We start from the raw sequence: 21,085 nt of genomic DNA, 5'->3' as shown, positions 1-21,085 counted from the left end.
CAAGCCCTGGCTTAGATGAACCCAGGCAGGGGAACCGTTTGTTCCTGAAGTTATGGGTGAAGACGGCAGCGCTGCCCATAGATCTTAACCGGCAGGTTCCATAGAGGAGTTCGAGGAGTCCGTGATCATTTAAGACACCGCAGCTGCTGTTGCAAATGACTGTCATCCGTGATTTCCTTGGGCTTGCTCCCATCTCCAGTTCAAAGAGAAGCAGATGTTTCATTTTTTGTTTTTTGTTGTTTTAACCTGACTCTTTGCCCCTCTTGCGGGCTGTGTTGACTAAACAGAAACAAATCCAGACCTGTAGGCTGGGATAGAAAGATGGGACAAGGATAAAACCAATTCGAGCTGTTTGCCAGGATTGTTTATGTATTTGATCCTGTTCGCTTAAGAAAATTACCATCTAGTTATATACCCAAGAGAGAATGTGCACTAGGAATGTATAAGAATGTTCACTGAGTATTGTTTGTAGTAGGAAAAAGTCCAAATGACTGTAAACAGGAGAAATGGACAAATGACTTGGTACGATTCACACAATAACGGAACATAAAGCAGTTAAAATGAATGAACTAGAGTTAATGGATAAGTGTCAACAACATAATGTTTAGCAAAAATAATTATAAAATGATATATACCGTATGACCCCGTGTATATAAAATGTAAACCTATATGAAAATCAACCTACATGTGTGTATACATAATAAGAAAACTGTAGGCTGGGCATAGTGGCTCACACCTGTAATCCTAGCACTCAGAGGCCGAGGTGGGAGGATTGCTTGATGTCAGGAGTTCAAGACCAGCTGAGCAAGAGCAAGACCCACTCTGTACTAAAAATAGAAAAATTAGCCAGGTGTCATGGCATGTGCCTGTAGTCCCAGCTACTCAGGAGGCTGAGGGAGAAGGATTGCTTGGGCCCAGGAGTTTGAGGTTGCAATGAGCTGTGATGACACCACTACCCAGGTGACAGAGGGGGACTCTGTCTCAAAAAACAAAACAAAACAAAAAAACAACCTATACCATGCATGCATGGGAATGAGAAACAGAAGCTTCAGGATAGACGTTACCCCTGTGGTGGGAGAGAGGAAATTGGGATTGGGGAAGGGGACACAGGGTGTCGCAGTCTGTTCAGGGCACTATAACAGAATTCCATAGACTGGGTGGCTTATAAACAACAGAAATTCACTCCCTACAGTTCTGAAGGCTGGGAAGTCCAAGATCAAGGTGCTGGCAAACTGAGTGTCTGATGAGGGCCCGTTTCCTGGTTCACAGAGGGCCAGACATCATTTTGTCATGTCCTCATGTGGTGGAGAGGGCAAGGGTCCCTCTGGGGGCTCTGTTATAAGGACGTTAATCCCATTCGTGGGGGATCCACCTTCATGATCTAATCACTCCCCAAAGGCCCCACCTCCTAATGTCATCACTTTGGGGGTTAGAATTTCACTATATGGATTTGGGGGGGGGGACACAAGCATTCAGATCATAGCACAAGGGCTACATTTGTATTTCTGACGTTTTATTTTTGCAGCCAGAATATGAATACAGTGGTTTTCATCATATCCTAAATTTCGTATCACTAAAGTACTCTATGCAACATTGCAGAGAGAAAAATAATGTGTGGTGACATCTGAACTCTTGCTGCCAAACGTAACGAAGGGCAGGATCAACCAGTCGGCACTTATTTGGCGCTTGCTGTATATAGACGGGCCAGTTGCGAAAGCAAAGCTTACTTGGCTTTGAGGGTGAGCCAGTCAAGGTCACGGCTACCACAGTGTCAACCTGTCAACCGATGACAGACAAAATAGAAGAAATTACGATTGGTTTCCCTCTGTCCCGCTCTCTTCCCCACAACCCATGTATGGATTGTGATGTCAGTTTAGTCAATCGCTATTGTCATTTTTTAAAAAATGGAATGAATGAAATAGAAGGCAATAATCTAGAAAATATTAGAGTTCATAGAGTATTATATAGTAGGAATAAATATTGTTTCATGAAACAATACTTGCATGTATGCGTGTGCATGTACGTGTGTGTGTGTGTGTGTGTGTGTGTGTGTGTGTGTGTGTGTCTAAGGGTGCATGTGTGTACTGGGTTGCTGAGGAAATTGTATTTCTTTCTGTGGGTCGTGGTTAGAAAGTTTAAAAGCCACCATGTTAGGTCTCTGTTGTTACATCACAAATTACCCCCATAGTTAGTTACTTTAGATAATAAAATCTATTATCTCCCAGCTTCTGTAGGTCAAGAACTCAGGAGGCACTTACCTGGGAGGTCCTGGTTCGGGGTCCCTCGAGAGGTTGTTGTCACGACATCAGCCGGGGCTGTGGTCTTCCCTGCGGAGGGACCCATGTGGCTGTGGGCGGGCCTCAGTTCCTCACAACATGGGTCTCTCCCCAGGGCTGACTAAGCATATTCAAGGCCTGGCAGCTGGCTCCCTCCAGAGCAAATGATGAGAGAGAGAGAGAGAGAGAGAGACAGAGAGAGGGGTGCCAAGATGGAAGCCACAGTCTGTTGTAACCTAATCTTGGAGGTGACATACTGTCACTTCACTGACACTATCAGTCTAAGGCCAACCCTCTCACAGTGAGAGAGGGGACTACCCAAGTGTGTGGGGACCGGGAGGTGGGGAGGATGGGGGCCATCCTGGAGGCCGGCTGCCACAGCCGCTCTCCTTGCCTGGACAACACCCGAGAGAATGCAGCTGGCTAGATTTTCATAACATAGGGGAGCTTATTGGAGTATCAAAGAGGGGCGTGTGAAGTCTGGTCCTTAAGGGCGAATGGCAGGCCTGCGGATAGTGGGTCACTTCTCTGCACACTCGGCACGGCTGGGTTTACCAGCATTCTGCATCCGGGGATGCACCACACATCTCAGAGAGAAAGCAAACGACAGAGTTCAGAATGCAGGGCTACCTAGAGGGTACAGCTTAAAGGAAAGAAAGCTGAGAAACAATCTCATGCGTGCTTTCTGTTCGTCAGGCTTCTGTTGTTTATGTTATAGGTTACGCTATGTTTTAAGCAAACCCAATGTGAGAAAACTGGAATTTCCTAGTTAGACTTGGAAGGGGCTCTAGATGGTCTCTAATCCACCCTCTTTGTTTTATAAATAAGAAACATGAGGCCTGAATAATTTCTTAGTTTACAAAAGGGGTTTCTTGAATTCTTTCTATAAAAGAATTTTCTATGGCAGTTTTTCCTCAAAATTGAGCATTATGTAGACCCTTTTAAAAGAAAACAATTCTTAAGGCCTCTGATGTTGGCTTAGATGGTTTTTATTAGGGGTAAAGCTAGGTATCGACTTCTTTTCTAACTGTAAGATCAGAACAGATCTGTAAATTAAATACAATCACAAATCGTAAGTTTCTAATCAACATTAGTTTCGTGTGCTGATGGTTGTTTGAGATGAACTTTGCCATTCCTGCTGCCAGCTCCCCGGTGCTGGGTGGGCTCCGTTTCCGTCTCTAGTGGATAGTTCCAGTCAGTTTACAAAGCACTTGTGATATTTCTCCCCTAAAAGACAATTTAAAGTGACTTCTTCCCTCGATTCTACACCCCTGTCTTGCTGCCATTTTGTGTCCCTGCATTGCTGCGTCCACTTCCTCTTCTTCCATTCTCTCTTTTTTCCTGCCTTTCATTGTAAAATAAATCATAGACACAGAAAGTCACGTAAAACCAATGTGTAGTCCAAGGGGTGATGCTAAGGTGAGGCTTCTAGTTGCTGCCACCCAGGTCCAGACGTCAGACTTGAGCACGGGCCCCAGAAGCCCCTCCGGGTGCTGCGTCCCAATCACAGCCTCTTCCCTCTCCCCAAAAGCAGCCTCTAATCTGACTTTTGCAATAATCCCTTTCTTGCATTTCTTTATAGTTTTATCACACTCGTGTGCATTCCTAGACACTGTAGGTTTAGTGCGGCTCATTTTTTTAATCTCTAGTTTTCTCCTCTGTTTTTTCTTTTCCTTGTAATTGTTCTGTTGAAGAACTCACAGCTTTTGAACTGTGGCATTTCCCACTCATGGTGTAGTGTGACATGCTCCTCTGTCCTCTAAATCTGCAGTCCTCAACCCCTGGGCCACCAGCTGGTACTGGTCTGTGGCCTGTTAGGAACCAGGCTGTACTGCAGGGAGTGGGCAGCAGGCCAGCGAAGCCTCGTCTGTATTTACAGCCGCTCCCCATCACTCACATCACTGCATAAGCTCCGCCTGCTGTCAGATCAGCAATGGCATTAGGTGCTCATAGGAGCTCGAACCCTACTGTAAACTGCGCATGCGAGGGATCTAAGTTGCGAGGTTCTTATGAGAAGCTAACGCCTGATGATCCAAGATGGAGCTGAGGCGGTGATGCTAGTGCTGGGGAGTGGCTGCAAGTACAGATTATCATTAGCAGAGAGGTTTGACTGCACAGTAAATGTAATGCGCTTGAATCATACTGAAACCATCCCAGGATCCATACCACCCCTACCCCAGGATCCATGGAAAAATTGTCTTCCATGGAACTGGTCCCTGGTGCCAAAAATGTTGGGGATCGCTGCTGTAAATTGCCTGCAACCCGACTGAGGCTTGATTAGACTCAGGTGCAATCCTTTTGGCACGACAGTAGGTGGTGGTGTGATCTTCCATCAGAAGCACATGATGTCTGCTTGTCTCATTTTTTGTGATGATTATTGCCTAGATGCGTTAATTCCTGGGGCGTGACAAATGGTGATATTCTAATTTTATCATTTCTATCACATTTGTTAGTTAGCATTGATGCTCATTGTCTAGGTCCATTAATTTCTAAAGAGGGGGTGGGAGTGGTGATAGTCTAGTTGTGTTATTATGGTTTTTATTTATTAGGCTTTATTTTCACATTGGACATTTCTTTTCTTTTCTTTTTTTTTTGAGACAGAGTCTCACTTTGTTGCTCGGGCTAGAGTGCCGTGGCGTCAGCCTAGCTCACAGCAACTGCAGACTCCTGGGCTTAAGCGATCCTCCTGCCTCAGCCTCCCGAGTAGCTGGGACTACAGGCATGCGCCACCATGCCCGGCTAATTTTTTCTATATATACTTTTAGTTGGTCAGATAATTTCTTTCTATTTTTAGTAGAGACGAGGTCTCGCTCAGGCTGGTCTTGAACTCCTGACCTCGAGCGATCCACCCGCCTCGGCCTCCCAGAGGGCTAGGATTACAGGCGTGAGCCACCGCGCCCGGCCTGGACATTTATTTTCATTGCTTATACTTTCATAGAGAAATGCCTCCCCCCATCTACTCTTGGGTTGCCCAGTGGTCATTTCCCAAAGGAAAGGCAGGATAACTTCTTGGATCTTCCTCTTATTTATTAGTTGTCAAGATAATAAATAGATTCCTTGTCAACCACAAATTAGCTTTTAGTGTTTAAATATCATTACAAACTCATGGGTATCCATTGGTTTTAACTGTTACTCTCACTGTAGCTCAGAGGTCCATCTTTGGCCCCTGGGAACCTTTGTAAGTTGGCTCCTGGTCCTTTTGACACAAGCCTGGTAGTCACTGGTAGCTGCCCTTGTATGGCAAGAAGTTCCAAGTTCATGTCTATTTCCTGCCTCAGAACGAGAACCAGCCATTTCTTTGTGAATCCCTGGCTTCTTTCAGTGGGCAATGCCCTTGCCAGGACCGCAATCTAAGTACTGGGGAGGCTCACACAGAGCCTCATGAGTCCATACTGGTATTTCCAATTCAAATTCGTGACTGCAGGACTTTTCCTGACCCTCTTTTACATCATATCTGTGTCCCCTTCCTTCCACACGGAGGACCCTGGATCTCAAGGGCACAATGGATAAGAATTAGAATGAAGCACAATCACTCCCTCACTTCATCCCACGTCACACACAGCAGTCTCAGAATAACGATACTAACACTATCCTCACCGACATAATTTCTGAGAAGTTTTTAAAAAAATGTTTCCATTTGCTTGCTACATTCGCCCACTCAGGTTTATAGTTGCATCTGCCTTGCCTGAGCACGCGACCATCCCAGACCGCACCATCTCCTTTAACCCCGTCTACACTGTCTTCAACACGTAACTCTACACTTGCTGTTCGCTCTCAGTGTCTCTCAAAGTTATTTGGTTGTCAGAAGCTTGTGTTCTAGAAGATTCCTCAGGAAGGGCTCATGGAACCAATATTCCATTTTCATATGTATTTTCCCTTGACTATCTCAAATATTCTTCTGACATAAGCACGTCTGTCCAAAATTCTAAGGGTGCTCTGAAGATAATTCCTCCTTTTTACCTAGATGCCCAAAGGACTTTTTCTTTCTCTTTAAAGTCCAATAATTTTACTAGACTATGGCTTGGTGTTGGTTGTTCTGGGTCAGTATCGTTAGTTACACAGTGTGCTTTTTGAATTTATCATTTCAATTTTTTTTTTTAAATTTTAGGAAGTTTTCTTGAATTATAGTGTTTAGTATTTGCTTTCCTTCCTTGCTTTGGCGTATTCCTTCGGGGACTCCTATTTTACATGTTAAGTCTTCTTTGCCTGTCTCCAGTACTGTCCCTTCCTCTCAAATCCCTTTTTTTTTTTTTTTTAATTTTTTTATTTTGAGACAGGGTCTTGCTCTGTCACCTGCACTAGAGTGCAGTGGCATCAGCATCACTCACAGCAACCTCAAGGAAAAAGGAACACTTGAAACTATTAATAGCAGTGAGTCTGTAAGTGATAAAAAGATCCAGGTGGCTAGAAAAGTTAGTAAGTTAGGGAAAGTGTGAGAAAAAGGAAGGTTGTTTTTTTTTTTTTCATTTGTTTTTGAGACAGAGTCTCGCTCTGTTGCCTGGGCTAGTAAGCAGTGGCTTGTCATAGCTCACAGCAGCCTCAAACTCCTACGCTCAAGCCATCTTCCTGCCTCAGCCTCCCGAGTAGCTGGGACTACAGGCGTGAGCCACCACGCCCAGCTAATTTTTTCTATTTTTAGTAGAGATGGGGTCTCGCTCTTGCTCAGGCTGGTCTTAAACTCCTGGGCTCAAGCAATCCTCCCGCCTTGGCCTCCCAAGGAGGATTACAGGCATGAGCCACCGCGCCCAGCCAAGAAGGAGGATATTTACTTGGCCTTGAAGGATGGGTGGGATTTGCACAGGAGATGGAGAGGAATAATGAGGGGAGATGCAAGGCAGGTAGGGGGAGGCCAGGTTGTGGAGGATCCAAACCAGGCCTCCCCGAGGCCTGAGAACTTTCGTGGTTTTGATGCCTGTGTGCCCTCTGACCACACCACCACCTTCCCTCCCTCATAGCCCTCACGTGGCCGTGTTTCCAAATCAGCAGAGTCATCTGGGTGGCTTGTGGCAACTGTGTCCCTTCTTTTTCTTGAAGTCCTCTCTGACCTAAAGCCCAGGGAGCATCACGTCAACCACCCTCACCGACACCCTGAATTTGTTGGCCCCTGTCCCTTCTCCATTAATAGGCTGAAAACCTGTGGTTTGTCAGTTCAGGCCGCTGGGCTGAACCACGCGGCCATGCGTGTTGGGGACACTGCAGATTCGTTGCTCTCAGTGCCAGCCGAGCCCTGGACTGAGGCAGGCCAGCTGCTCATCCTCTCTGCTCCCACGACAGCCTGTTCAGACCCCTGCTGGCCACTTCTCCAACTGCCAGCCCCTGCGGGATCCTCACTTTCCCTTCTAGCCTGAGGACTCTGAGGACTGTCCTGTTTAGCTTTGTCCCTGTGCTTGCAGGGCCCCTGGCTCATCACATCTTTCAGGAAATGCTTGTAACACAAGGAAGTAAGTGATTTGGGGGCCCGTGGGGTTCTTGACCTGAGGGCTCTGCGGAACACAGTGGCTGTCGCAGCCGACAGCGGTAGCGTTTCAGGAGAGGACGGGAGCAGGAGCCGGTCCAGGAGACAGGTGCGTGAGGAAAACTCAACGATGCAGTTTCACATGGTGACAGAAGGGACAGCACACAGACTAGAGCTGCAGGTTCTTTTTCTCTTGTTGTTCAGTGACCTTTCTGCTCTCCCCTCATTGTTGCCTTTTCTAATTGCTGGTTCCCTGCTCCTTCCTCGCCACTCCTGTGACGATTGGGGGTGAGACAGTTCTTAAGTAAAGATATCTGTCATTATTATTATTACTACTAATATTCTTATCAGTGGTGACGTAGATAAAGACCATGTCAGGTTGATATTGTCCCCTTTACTTATAAATTCCCACTCTTGGCCAGGCGTGGTGGCTCACGCCTGTCATCCTAGCACTCTGGGAGGCCGAGGTGGGAGGATCGCTCGAGGTCAGGAGTTCGAGACCAGCCTGAGCAAGAGCAAGACTCCGTCTCTACTAAAAATAGAAATTATCTGGCCAACTAAAAATTATATAGAAAAAATTAGCTGGGCATGGTGGCACATGCCTGTAGTCCCAGCTACCTGGGAGGCTGAGGCAGGAGGATCGCTTAAGCCCAGGAGTTTGAGGTTGCTGTGAGCTAGGCTGACGCCATGGCATTCTAGCCCGGGCAACAGCGCGAGACTCTGTCTCAAAGTAAATAAATTCCCACTCTTGGAAATTTGGCAATCTTGGACTAACAAGTGTCCATTCGGCAGCTAATGAGATGAGGCTACGAACCAGCAAAGTCTCAAAGGCAGCAGAGAGCAGGCATCGTGCACGGCCCCTGTGTGACCATGTCCAGAGACGTGCATCGTGGAAGTGTGTGCTCGGAGCCTGCACAGCCCCTGGGGACAGCCACCCTTACTGGGGGACTTGGACTGTGAGCAGGAAGGGGCTGAATAAACGGCGCCTCCTCAAACAAGTTCCATTCTAAGTAGCCCCAGGTTCTCCTGTGGCTGTATGTCCTCTCTTCCCAAGGAGGCTTGACATTTTGGGGGCACCTTCCCTCCCTCCACTCCACTGCGTATGTGCGAGGTGACAGTGGTCGTTGATTTGAGTGAACACAGAGAAACAAATTTAACCAGGCAAGGGAATGGAATGCAAATCCGAAGATGAAGAATATGCTTTCTTCTTACTTCCTTCTCTGTTTCACTTTCCTCTCATGCTCTTCATCCCCCACCTCGAGAAAAGTCACCCAGACTTCCTGCTGTTCCTCAGATAATATCAGGCCTGGCCTGCTTCCTTCCTGCAGATCCAAGTACAGGAGTAAGAAGCAGCTTGCCTGAGTTATTTTATCAGCCAGCAACAAGCTCAGGAAATGTGTCTTTCTCACTCCTGATCCCCCCACCCCACCCGCCAGGCCTTAATGGAAAATTCCCCATGGAGGCCTCGGGGCCTCGGCAGGGGGGGGTCCCACTGGAACCATCCCAGGAAACCCCCTGAGACCACAGCTTTCCATAAACACACTTGAGATGCCATTTCCTGAGTACGGTTGAGGTTTCCCCCTCCTTGTTAGAAGTTCAAGATACAGCACTTGAAAGTTCCGCTGTAAACTCTAGATCACTTGAGATTTTATATGTTGGCCAAACGCTGTGTTGACACAGAACTCTGTCAGCCACGTAAAATGGAACAGTCTTTCCTCCCTTTAAAATGTTACGTGGTTGACAATACACAGAACAGCAGTTCTGTTTTTGACCTAGAGAAGCACCACAGTGTCCCTATACCGAGGGCAGGTAAAGGGGTCTGTGGGTTCACAGGTAATTCCAGTGGCCGTATTAAGGCACTGTGTGTATGTCACCGTTGGCATGACACGTTCCCTGTGTGTGAGCCACCCAGGCACTGGGGATGTGGATTCGAGATGCCAGGCCAGGAGGGGGAGGGACGTGGACCGGAAACCCAAAAACCCAGATTCTCGTTTGAGCCGAGCCACCTACCAGTGCTGTGGCTTGGGGAAGTCCCTTAACCTCTCTGAGCTTAGTTTTCTCATTTGGTGTAAAAACCACCATTGCCCATCACCTGGGATTGTGCTGAGAATTAAATGAAATATATACATGAATGGGGACGGGTTATGTGGAAACTCTAACACCCTGTAAAATTTCCAGGAAGTAAACAAGTTTGACATCCAAGAGTGAACAAAACCCGACATTTATTCTAACCAGATGGCTCATTTCATGTCTTTGTTGGGCGCTTCCTACATCAAATGTTTTGTTTTGGTTTTTGTATTTGCCTCTGGGACAGAAGAAAAGCATGCGTGGTTTTCCCTTGCCAGGTTCAACAAACACTTTTCTGGCATGATAGCTGCTTTTAATCAGCCACCTTCAAGCCAGCCAACAGGAGAACTGGCAACACAGACAAAAGGTACTTTAGACATTCATTGGCAACATACCCACTGAATGTCACTGCGTTTGCTTTGTGTAGATACGGTTGCAAATGAACATTTGAGTGCAGAGCCTAAAATTCCCTCTGTGTGCACTGTCTGGTCCTAGCCCAGTTACTCCTCAAAACAATACTGGGAGATTAGTGATTCCTTCCGTCTCCCTTCTACAGCTGCAGGGGCTCGGCCTAATCAGCATTGTTGCCACGCCCAAGGCAACACCGGAAGCAGAGGAACTGAGAATCAAAAAACATTTTCAGCCACATTTTGCATCTTAGAAATAAATATTATATTCCGTGTGACTTCAATATATTTTTATTTTTAATTAATATATGATAATATGTATTAATTAGTACGCACATATGTATAATTTCCCCCTAACCAGTAATGCCCCAGAGCAGGGTTGGCAACTGCAGCCCCCAGAGGCCAAATCTTTTTATGGGTAAAGTTTTATTGGCACAGCACACTCATATTCATTTAACTATTAAGTGTGGTTGCTCTCACGCCACAGCCACAGAGCTGGGTGGTTGGGACAGAGACTCTGTGGCTCACAAAGCGGACAATATTTACTCTCTGCCCCTTAACGGGAAAAGCTGATGGAGCCCCGCCCTAGGCCCTAGGGTTATTCAGCCTCAGTCTTCTAATCATCAAAAAGCGCACAGGCCCTCCTTGCCCTCCCTGCCTGTGGCAGAAGGTCCCCTCTGTGCATCTGCTGTATCCTGGGCCCCTCCGTCAAGACATGACCCTCCCTGAACCGTGCTTGTGTGTTGATGTGGCCACTTCCCCCCAGGCCGTGAGCTCCTGGAGGGAGGAGGCCTGTGGGTTGTTCCCGTGGACAGTTGCAGCTGCAGCCCGGCAGGTGCTTCTCAACTGCAGGTTAAGGAGACTCAGTCACTGTCCTCTCAGAGCCTCGCGTCCGCTCAGGGACACAGATTCCTTAGAGTCATTGAGACGAGAGCTAGAGTGCGGGCAAGCCACAGCGCCCTGGGAGCTCACAGAGGGGCGCTGGGCCCAGCCTTGGGGGCCCGAAGGAAGTAAATAGGAAATAAACGCCTAAGCTGATTTTTTTTTTTTTAGGACAGAGTCTCGCTCTGTTGCCGGGGCTAGAGTGCCGTGGCGTCAGCCTAGCTCACAGCAACCTCAAACTCCTGGGCCCAAACGATCCTCCTGCCTCAGCCTCCCAAGTAGTTGGGACTACAGGCATGTACCACCATGCCTGGCTAATATTTTTTCTATATATATTTTTAGCTGTCCAGATAATTTCTTTCCATTTTTAGTAGAGGCGAGGTCTCACTCTTGCTCAGGCTGGTCTTGAACCCTTGACCTTGAGTGATCCTCCTGCCTCAGCCTCCCAGATTGCTAGGATTACAGGCGTGAGCCACCTCGCCCGGCTCTAAACTGATTCTTGAAGGATTACCAGGGGATGAGCAGGGGCACAAAAAGGACGCCACATGGAAAGGCATTTAAGGGAGAGGCTGCACGGTGTGGGTAAAGTAGAGCTCTCAGCAGTCAGCGGCGTGGGGAAGGGCACTTCCTACCCGTGTCTGGACGTTGCTTTGGGTGGTCCACACTGCAGTGGTGACCATGCGGGTCTGGCCCGAGTGGTGGCTTGTGTGGAACCACCTACGATTCTGTGTATTTCAGAGTTGTTTATTGCAGGCCATGGCTTCTTATCAGCAATTCCACAGATAGAGAAGTACATCTGTCCCTTGGTATCCTCAGGGCATTGGTTCCAGGACCCCCTGAGGATGCCAGAATCCACAGATGCTCAAGTCCTTGATATAAAATGATATAGTGTTTTCATATAACCTATGCACATCCTCCTGTGTACTTTAAATCACCTCTGGATTACTTATAATACCTAATACAATGTAAATGTTATATAAATAGTTGTTATACTCTATTGTTTAGGGAATAATGGCGAAGACAAAATCTGTGCATGCTCAGTGCAGATGCAGTTGTTCATTCTTCTTCCGAATATTTTTGAACCACGATTGGTTGACTCCACGGATGCAGAAGCCGTGGGCACGGAGGCCCACTGTACTTACCTGTTTGGGATCTGTGCCGCACAGCTTAGAGGCCCAGCTGCGTGCCGAGCGGTAGGACATGATTAAAGGGAAACACACAGACGTTGGCAGATGCTCTCAGTTGTGTCTGGTACCCAACATCTTTAGCCTTGACTCAACGTGGGTCATCAGGAAGCTTGAGCCGGCCCGAGTGTGGTGGGGTTTACAACTCATGGATCACAACCAGTTACAGATTCCTTTGTTCCTTCTCCACTCCCACTGCTTCACTTGACCAGCCTAAGAAAAAGAATCTTTAGATGGCAGAAGGACACATTTAGGAAAAACATACAATTCCTTAAAAGAAAACCCAGTAATGTCCATCAATGGATGAATGGATAAGCAAACTGTAACCTGTTGAAACAGTGTGATACTATTCAGCTATAAACAGGAAGGAATTACTGATCCATGCCATCATTTGGATGAGCCTTGAAGACATTCTGCTGAGTGAAAGCAGCCAGTCGCAAAAGGCCACATGTTGTACGAGTCCGTTTATGTGAAATGCCCAGGACAGATACATTCATAGAGCCAGAGTGCAGATCCGTGCTGGCCAGGGGCTGGGGGAAGGGGAAACGGGGAGCCACTGCTTAATGCACGTGGGGTTTTCCTTTTGGGGTGATGAAAACGCTTTGGAACTAGAGAGAGATGGTGGTCGCACAGCGTTATAAGTGTTGTAAATGGCACTCAATTGTTTATTTTAAAATGGTTTATTTTTGGCTGGGCACGGTGGCTCACGCCTGTAATCCTAGCACTCTGGGAGGCCGAGGCGGGTGGATCGTTTGAGCTCAGAAGTTCAAGACCAGCCTGAACAAGAGCAAGACCCCATCTCTACTAAAAATAGAAAGAAATTATATGGACAACTAAAAATATATATAGAAAAAATTAGCCGGGCATGGTGGCGCATGTCTGTAGTCCCAGCTACTTGGGAGGCTGAGGCAGGAGGATCACTTGAGCCCAGGAGTTTGAGGTTGCTGTGAGCTAGGCTGACGCCACGGCACTCTAGCCTGGGCAACAGAGTGAGACTCTGTCTCAAAAAAAAATAATAATAATTAAAATGGTTTATTTTATGTTATGCCAATTTGCTTCAATTTTTTTTGCCTCAATTTTTAAAAATTAAAAAAAAAACTACCTAGGAATAAAAAGAAAATGTACACGTAATCTTCTTGGCAATTAAATTCACCCAATAATCATGATGTTTTAAATTTTGAAAAATCGATGAAACGAAACTCGGTGATGGACAGGCAGCCCTCGTGGTTCCGAGCGAGGCATGGGGACCCGGCAGTCTTGCCAGTGAGCGCCGAGGGACAGTGCTCCTGACTGCTGTCTTGTGCTTGTCTCCCATCAGAGGTGGAGAAAACCCGGTGCCAGCTGGAGCAAGAACACATTCTCGGGGCAGCGGGGGTGGCGGACCCACAGCAGCCCAGGCCGCCGGGGCTGTTTGTCCCCGAGTGTGACGAGCATGGACACTATGTGCCCACCCAGTGCCACGGCACCACTGGCTACTGTTGGTGCGTGGATCGCGACGGCCGCGAGGTGGAGGGCACCAGGACCAGACCCGGGATGAGGCCCCCGTGTAAGTAGCGGGTGGGCTGCGCTCGGGCTTGGCCGGAGAAGGGCCTCGGGCCAGATTTGCTGAGCACGCTCTTGGGCTCCCTGCCTGCCCTCCATCTTGAACTGCTCCATGGGGTCCCAGCCCTCTCCCTCCCCTTTGCACCCCTCTTCTCTACCCTCTCCTCCCCCATCCTTGTCCTCTCCATCCCCTCTCCCCTACCCACCCTCTCTGTCCGCCTACGCTCTCCTCTTCCTTTTCTGTGCACACGTGTGTTCCATGTGAACACCCAGGGGCCTGCTGTGTAGACACGGCAGTGGTAGCAGAGGGCTGCGTGTGCTCTGAGTCCCCAGGTGAGCTCTCTGCAGAGGGAGGCCCAGCAGCGGGACCTGCTCTCATCCTTGCAACACTTGCCTCCTTCAATCACGCCCTAAGGCCTATAGGGACGTGGGTCAATTTTCAAATCCAAGGAGCAAAGGGCCTCAAGGGTTTCTGCAGGAGCTGGTTCTGCTGGGGCCGGGCGTCCTATGTGAGTGACTGCCCGGCTGTGTGACTCTGGACAGTCACCCTCCCCAGCCTCAGTTTCCCCAGCCTCAACCTAAGCGATGAGCACAATAATCCCGAGCACGTTGCCCAGCTCTAAAATTCTGCTTCTGTCACAAAGGTAGAAATTGGTCGTTGTCATGAATTACCAAAAGCTTATGTAACTCATCCTTGAATGTCCATTCTCAATTTAGCTAATACTCATACATGGATCCCCTACCAGATATTTCCTCAAAGCTGCTAAGAAACAGGAAAGTGATTGCTCGCAAACGTCATTAATTCACTCAGCCACATTAACTGAGCGTCTGATGCTGTGGTGGGTGCTGGAGACGCCCAGAGAAAAGTCACAGCGCCAGGCCCCCAAGCCCCTCAAGGGAGGGGTGTGCAGATGGGAGCAGTGGAAGGAGATGAGCTTTAGGAGACAGTGGACGGGGCCCAGGGGCCCAGGAGGGGCCTGGCTTGTGTTGGGTGGTGGGCTGATGGGGGCGCACTTTCCAGAAGCAATGCCAGGTGAGCCACGTTTTTAAGCAGGACCAAGGCTGAGTGGCAGGGGACGTTGGGCTGGTGCTGAGGCCGTTGCTTTAGGAGGCAGAGCGGGGGGTAGGAAGGAACCTGCAGGGGGTCAGTGCGGTGTGTGGGGGTGTGGGGGAGCCTGAGTGTGGGACCCTGAGGGCAATGAGGAGCCGTGGAAGGGTTTGGAAGGGTTTTGAGCAGGTGCCCGTGCGAAGCAGGTTTGGTGTTAGAAATATCACTGGCTGAGCGGGAGTCCCTGCAGGGGGAGGCGGAGGCTGTCGCAATGTTTAGGGTTGATCCGGGTGAGAAATGGGTGAGGTCAACCAGATTGGTTTATGGCTCTGATTGGGTGTAATATTAAGGCAAGATAGGCAAGAGGATGACTGAAAACGACCTCGGTGACAACCTCGTCTAGCTGTCCTCCTTCAGAGAGCAGGACACGACACCAGGAAGGTGCATGGTCCCTGCACACAGCGAGCGAGTGAGCGAGTGGCGGGGCTGGGGCAGCGCCCAGGTCTCCTGCCCTGACCATCATTTTGTTCTGGAAAGCCCAGAAAGGGCATGTGTCTGCTTATCGGGTCCCAGACTGTGCCAGCCCCATGGCATGGGGACAGGGCACACTGGACAGGGCAAGCTCGTCATGATGGGCTCCTCTGGCATTAAAACACTCAGCAGCTTCCACTAGGACGGGACCCCGTGGGCAGGGATTTCGGGGGTGGGGGCTGTTGTCATACTGTTTGCTGCTGCTGTTGTTCTCGCCCCAGTGTCTACCGCAGAGCATGGACAGCCAAGTTATTGCTATTAAAAACAGCCAAGCCATTTTGTCACTTGACCTTTAACGTTACACTCGGGCCCGGCATTATCTTCCTCACCAGTGGCCTTTGGCTGACTGAGGGTTTCTGCTTCTGGAGCTTTCAGATATAAACTGGGCATTGTGTGGCTGTGCGGTGTGCCCTGGCGTGTGCATGTGTGTGTGCACGCGCGCGAGCACGCGCATGTGACATGTGTTCCTGTGCACACAGGCGTCACTCACTGACCTTTCCTGCCACCCAGGTCTGAGCACAGTGGCTCCCCCTGTTCACCAGGGGCCCTCGGTGCCTACCGCAGCCATCCCCCTGCCCCCGGGGACCCACTTACTGTTTGCCCAGACTGGGAAGATCGAGCGGCTGCCCCTGGAGGGAAACAACATGAAGAAGACGGAAGCCAAGGCCTTCCTCCACGTGCCGGTGAGTGCTGGCTGGTTGCTGGTCGTGCCTGGTGACAGCTCCTGCATGAGTGACCTGGGGAAACAAGCAGGACACGGTCAGACGGGGACCCCGGGGCACTCATTCCACGTGGCCATAGGTGACCATCCCTAGATGGGTCACTGCACTCCTGGGCTGCCCGTGAGGCTCCTGGAGGGACGGAGCGGCTGTGGGAAAGGCTGTCAGAGACCCCCTAGGCGAGCGCTTCTCGAGAATTCGGCACCTTGTCCGTGTGCGTCTGGGCTGCTCGATCTTTCCGTTCTTTCTGTGTTCACAGTGACTCATCTTTCAGCCTCAGCTCGGGATCCTCATGCCTGCCCCGAGGCAGTAACAAGCTTTGGCTCAGAGGCTTTCAAAGCTTCAAAGGTGCAATTTGCGAGTCGGGGATTTTGGGATCCTACTGAAATGCCATTCTGTTTTATCTGAGGTCCTGACCTCTGCCAAGAACCCAAACTTGGGGCCTGGAGCCTTCTGCTGCAGGGCGGGGTCAGAGTTGCCAGAGAAGTGGGAGGGGTGCAGGTGGTCTGTAAGTGCAGGCGGGGCAGGGGTCATCCGCTCTTGTGAATGGAAGTCTGCGGAAAGCCCTGTCATTCCTCTGGGGCTGGAGACCCTGCTTGAAAATTCCTGGCCAAGATGCTCCTTGTGCCGTGCTGTCTGCCATGGGCCGGCTTCCACCTTTTCTCCTCTTCCTCTTTTCTCTACGCCGTGTGTTTCCTGCTTTCCCTATTTTCTTGTCCTGCATGCCACCACATCCCTTCTTCTTTTACACCAGGGAGGCAACATCAGCAAAAAAATATCCAAAATAAAAACACTTTTCAAAAGCCTCTTGCATAGCAGCCTTGATCAGATTCATGTCTTTGCCTGGCACAAAATCCTCAAATGAGTTCCTCTTCACTCCGAATCAAATCCACTCCTTTCTGTGGTCCCCAAAGCCTTATGGGATCTGGATACGTCTTCCACTCCGTTCCCCACTGTTAGGGTCGTCTGTCCGGATGTCCCCAGGTCCCTGGGTTCCCAGTGTCAAGAATGAGTACTGGCATGGAGTCAAGCCGATGGCGGAGTGATCACAGACACAGTAATTTTATACAGTTTATCACATAAAAGAAAGAATGAAAGGAAGGAAGGAAGCTACACAAAGTGAAAATATGTTCCAGAGAGAGTGGGATGGGTCAGTCTCCAGGAACGGAGAAAGACACTGGAGGCTGAGCACGAGCTGCCGAAAAGGGGGTGCCCATAGGTGGGGCCTGAGCACTTGGCCGTGGCGGTTTGAGAGAATGTGTCTGCCCTGTAGGTGCACACAGTTGTCTTGGCATTTGCAGAGGCACCTGGTTAGTTAATAGCTATATTTATTATTATTATATAAATTTAAATATAAATTTGATTTATTATGTAAATATAAGTTAATGTAAATTTACAATAAATTTATATTTATACTATAGTATAATAAATTTAATAGCACAGTTTTATGATCTGAAATTCTTTGCAGAGTTACCATTGTTTGTTATAAAAACTTGGCCTGACAGGTGAGTTTATTTAGGAGAATGTGAAGATTTTTTTTTTTATGATTTCTTCTAGAAGCTTTATAGTTTCAGCTTTTAATTTTTGCCTTTAGTGTAAGGTTAGATTGAGATTCTTCCCCCCTCTCCACACCATGTTTATCCAGATATTCTAGCGCCATTTGTTAAAAATGCTCTATTTCCCCATTGGTACCTTGGTGCCTTTGTTAAAAAATAATTTACTGCTTATGTGAGGGTCTATTTCTGGATTCTTTGTTCTGTTGCATGGATCTATTCACCTAATCAGGCAGGGTGTTTGGGTGTTCCAAATTTGTTCTTTTTTTAAGATTTGTTTTGACAATTTCAGAAAAAATAAGCTACATACTGAGAAGAAATATACATATGCATATTCTCCTACACATAGGAGGGCTGTCCGGAAAGTGTCCAGTCATTCTTGATACAAGAATGGTTACACAGCTGGATACTCTCCAGACAGCCCTGGTATATATGTGCACATACACACATATGTATACGACAAGAGTTTTATCTGAAATAATGAATAACTCTTACAACTCAATAACACAAAATTTTAAATGGATGAAAGACTGGAAGTCACTCATTAAAAAAGATGTCCCAATGCTCGGAAGCACATGGAAAGATTCTCACTAACAGTAGTTACTCAGATGCTTGTGGATGGACCGCTCTCACCACTGGTCTTCCCTTTCCAGGCTAAAGTCATCATTGGACTGGCCTTCGACTGCGTGGACAAGATGGTTTACTGGACAGACATCAGTGAGCCTTCCATTGGAAGAGCCAGTCTACATGGCGGAGAGCCAACCACCATCGTTCGGCAAGGTAGGCTGACAAATATCATTTTTCTGTTTTGGTTTTGCATCTAGCAGCCCCAGTGGCTCTTGGCAGAAGGCAGAGTTTGGAGCATGTGGTTGCTCACAGGATGGTGCTTTGAGAGGGGCCAGGTCCCCTGCCTCAAAGCGCCACCCTTTCCAGCTCCTCTGAAGGGTCCTCCGAGAGCTTATCATTAATCATGAACACCTTAGTTGAGATTTATTTTGGAGAATAAAATCGAAACAGAGCATGTGCCCATGCCTCTCTCTGAAAGCTCATGTAGTCAGTTTCCGTGAACAATAAAGGCCAAACCCACCATCCAGTTTTTTTGCTTTTTGTTTTTGAGACAGGGTTTTGCTCTGTCATCCAGGCTGGAGTGTAGTGGCATGACCATAGCTCACTGCAACCTCAAACTCCTGGGCTCAAGTGATCCTCCTGCCTCAAGCCTCCCTACTGGTGTGCACCACCATGCCCAGTTAAATTTGTAATTTTTTGTAGAGTTGGGGTCTCATTATGTTGCCTGGGCTGGTCTCGGCCATCCAGTTTTAATACACATTTCTGCCTCTGGTCGTTGAGTCTAGAATTGATTCTCAGAGTGTCTGTCCGACGATGTGCTCCATTAGGGGTTTCCCAAAGGCAACAGGTGTTGAATCATAAAGTCGGGAGGGCTGCAAGCATATTGCCAAATACTGACCCTGAGAGTCGAGGTATTCCCAAATCAGTTGTCGAGTTAAAGGGTTGTCATTTCAACCCGTAACGCCGTGGAGTGAGGGGTGGTTTCTCTTCTTCTCTACCTCGTCCCCACGGTGCTTGCTCCGATGGCCTGTGCCAGAGCAGCACAGCAAAGCGGGATGAACTTCCACAGACATTTCTCAGTTTTTGTCGCATGACTATGATAAAGTGCACAGAGCTTTGGCGCGGCCTAACTTCAACATTTGACCTGAATTCCTTAACTTAAGAATGCAAATTTAAGCCAAAGACACTAAGCATTATTTTAATGCCTACATTCAACAAATCAAGACTATTTTACATGAGCATGTTTTATCCAGACTAAAGACCATTGTTACAGAAATCCAAGGACCTGTAGAAATTCCCCTGGACCAAAAAGGTCAAGTATTACATGTTGCTCAAGTCAGTGACTCATCCGCTGACTTGAAGGTGATATTCTCACTCAGAAGACATTGTCACGCTGATGACATTGGTTGCGTGAAGTCATCTTGCTTCCTCTGCAAAATATTCAAATCAGAGATACATTTTTAAAATGGAGGAGCCTCATTTTGTATTTCTTTTTACTTGGGACTGAACGTAGCTTTTTCAGTTTCTAATTTAACAGTTCCCTAACATTCTAGAAGGGTCCCTGTGCCTGTGGAACAACCCCTGGGGCATTTTTTTCCTTCTTTGTTGGCCTTCACTAGAGATGATGCAGCAGGACTTGAGCTGCAGTTGGACTAAATATATCTGGCTTTGGCCATAGACCCTTTTCTGGAAGCTGAGAGGCTATTTAAATAATGTCTGCTACTTTTCCTGCTCTGGTTGAATGAACAGAAGTTTGCAAATGCCTTTTTGCATCTTATCTCTCTCGGTTAAAAATGTTGTTACTTTTATCTACAATTTGATTTCAAAACTTGGTGGAAGCGGGGAGTAGGTCATCGTCTGCTATTTCCTGTTGCCTGGGAGCTGACAGTCACCCCAGAAAGCTTTAGGCACAGTAAGAAACATTCCAAGCAAAAGCCTACTGACTGTGAAAACACGGAATTAAACCCAAATGTGATCTTTGTAGAGGAAAGATCACCAGGAAGAAAAATTTTTTTGTAAGAGAGAAAGAAGCTTCCAGTTAACTCCTTAGCATGGTACAGGTTGGTGCTTCCCTCGTGAGTTAAAGCGGCAGTGGGTACCAATTTCTTTTCTAACTTATTTCACAAGAGTCTGAATCCTGGCTGGGCTTTCTTTGCTTGAGTAAAAGTCCCAACCAAACATCTTTAATAAGTGTTGCTTTTTGACATAGGCAGACAGACTGCATCCTCTTGCTGTCTCTCCTTCCTCCTTGGACTGGATGGTAAAGGGCGAGATTTTCCAGGCCTTTCCTTTGGAAGAGTAGCCCACAACGAAATATTTTTCCTGCTGGGGAAAAGGGGGCATGGTTGCTCTTGGCTTTGAGATCAGGACAAGGGCCGTTTAGAAGGAGACAGCACGACACGGAGCTCCCTCCAGGGTTCCCCTGGGTGTCTCGTAACGATGTGCTCACGGGACGGCCTTGGCCCTCTTGTCTCTGTGCGTGTCTGCGTAGCTCACATCTCACACAGGATGTGCTCGTTCCAGACCCACCCCGCAGTGGTTCGTTCTGGTTCCGTCTGGAAGCCAGAAGGGGCCTGTGGAGGTCAGTCTCACTGTCCCTTTGCCTCTAGGGACATGGGAAATTTTTTTTTGTTTGTTTTTTGAGACAGTCTCACTCTGTTGCTCAAGCTAGAGTGCTGTGGCATCAGCCCAGCTCACTGCAACCTCAAACTCCTGGGCTCAAGCGATCCTCCTGCCTCAGCCTCCCCAGTAGCTGGGACTACAGGCATGCGCCACCATGCCTGGCTGATTTTTTTCTGTATTTTTCTATATTCTTAGCTGTCCATCTAATTTCTTTCTATTTTTAGTAGAGACG

At 48.1% G+C, this 21,085-nt stretch overlaps 1 protein-coding gene across 1 annotated transcript in view; it reads left to right on the top strand.

The window, feature by feature from the left end:
• The window catches only part of NID1 (nidogen 1), a 70,564-nt gene that overhangs the window by 41,505 nt on the left and 7,974 nt on the right, over positions 1-21,085 (top strand). The window contains exons 13-15 of the mRNA XM_045537255.1: positions 13,590-13,817; positions 15,903-16,075; positions 18,318-18,444. Of these exons, the coding sequence (XP_045393211.1) occupies positions 13,590-13,817; positions 15,903-16,075; positions 18,318-18,444 (528 nt within the window). The remainder of the gene's footprint in view (positions 1-13,589; positions 13,818-15,902; positions 16,076-18,317; positions 18,445-21,085) is intronic.

The sequence above is a fragment of the Lemur catta genome, chromosome 25 (genome assembly GCF_020740605.2).
Source record: "Lemur catta isolate mLemCat1 chromosome 25, mLemCat1.pri, whole genome shotgun sequence".
Lineage (NCBI taxonomy): Eukaryota > Metazoa > Chordata > Mammalia > Primates > Lemuridae > Lemur > Lemur catta.
Note: the sequence above shows the minus strand (reverse complement) of the source record. Positions and strands in the feature narration are given on the sequence as shown.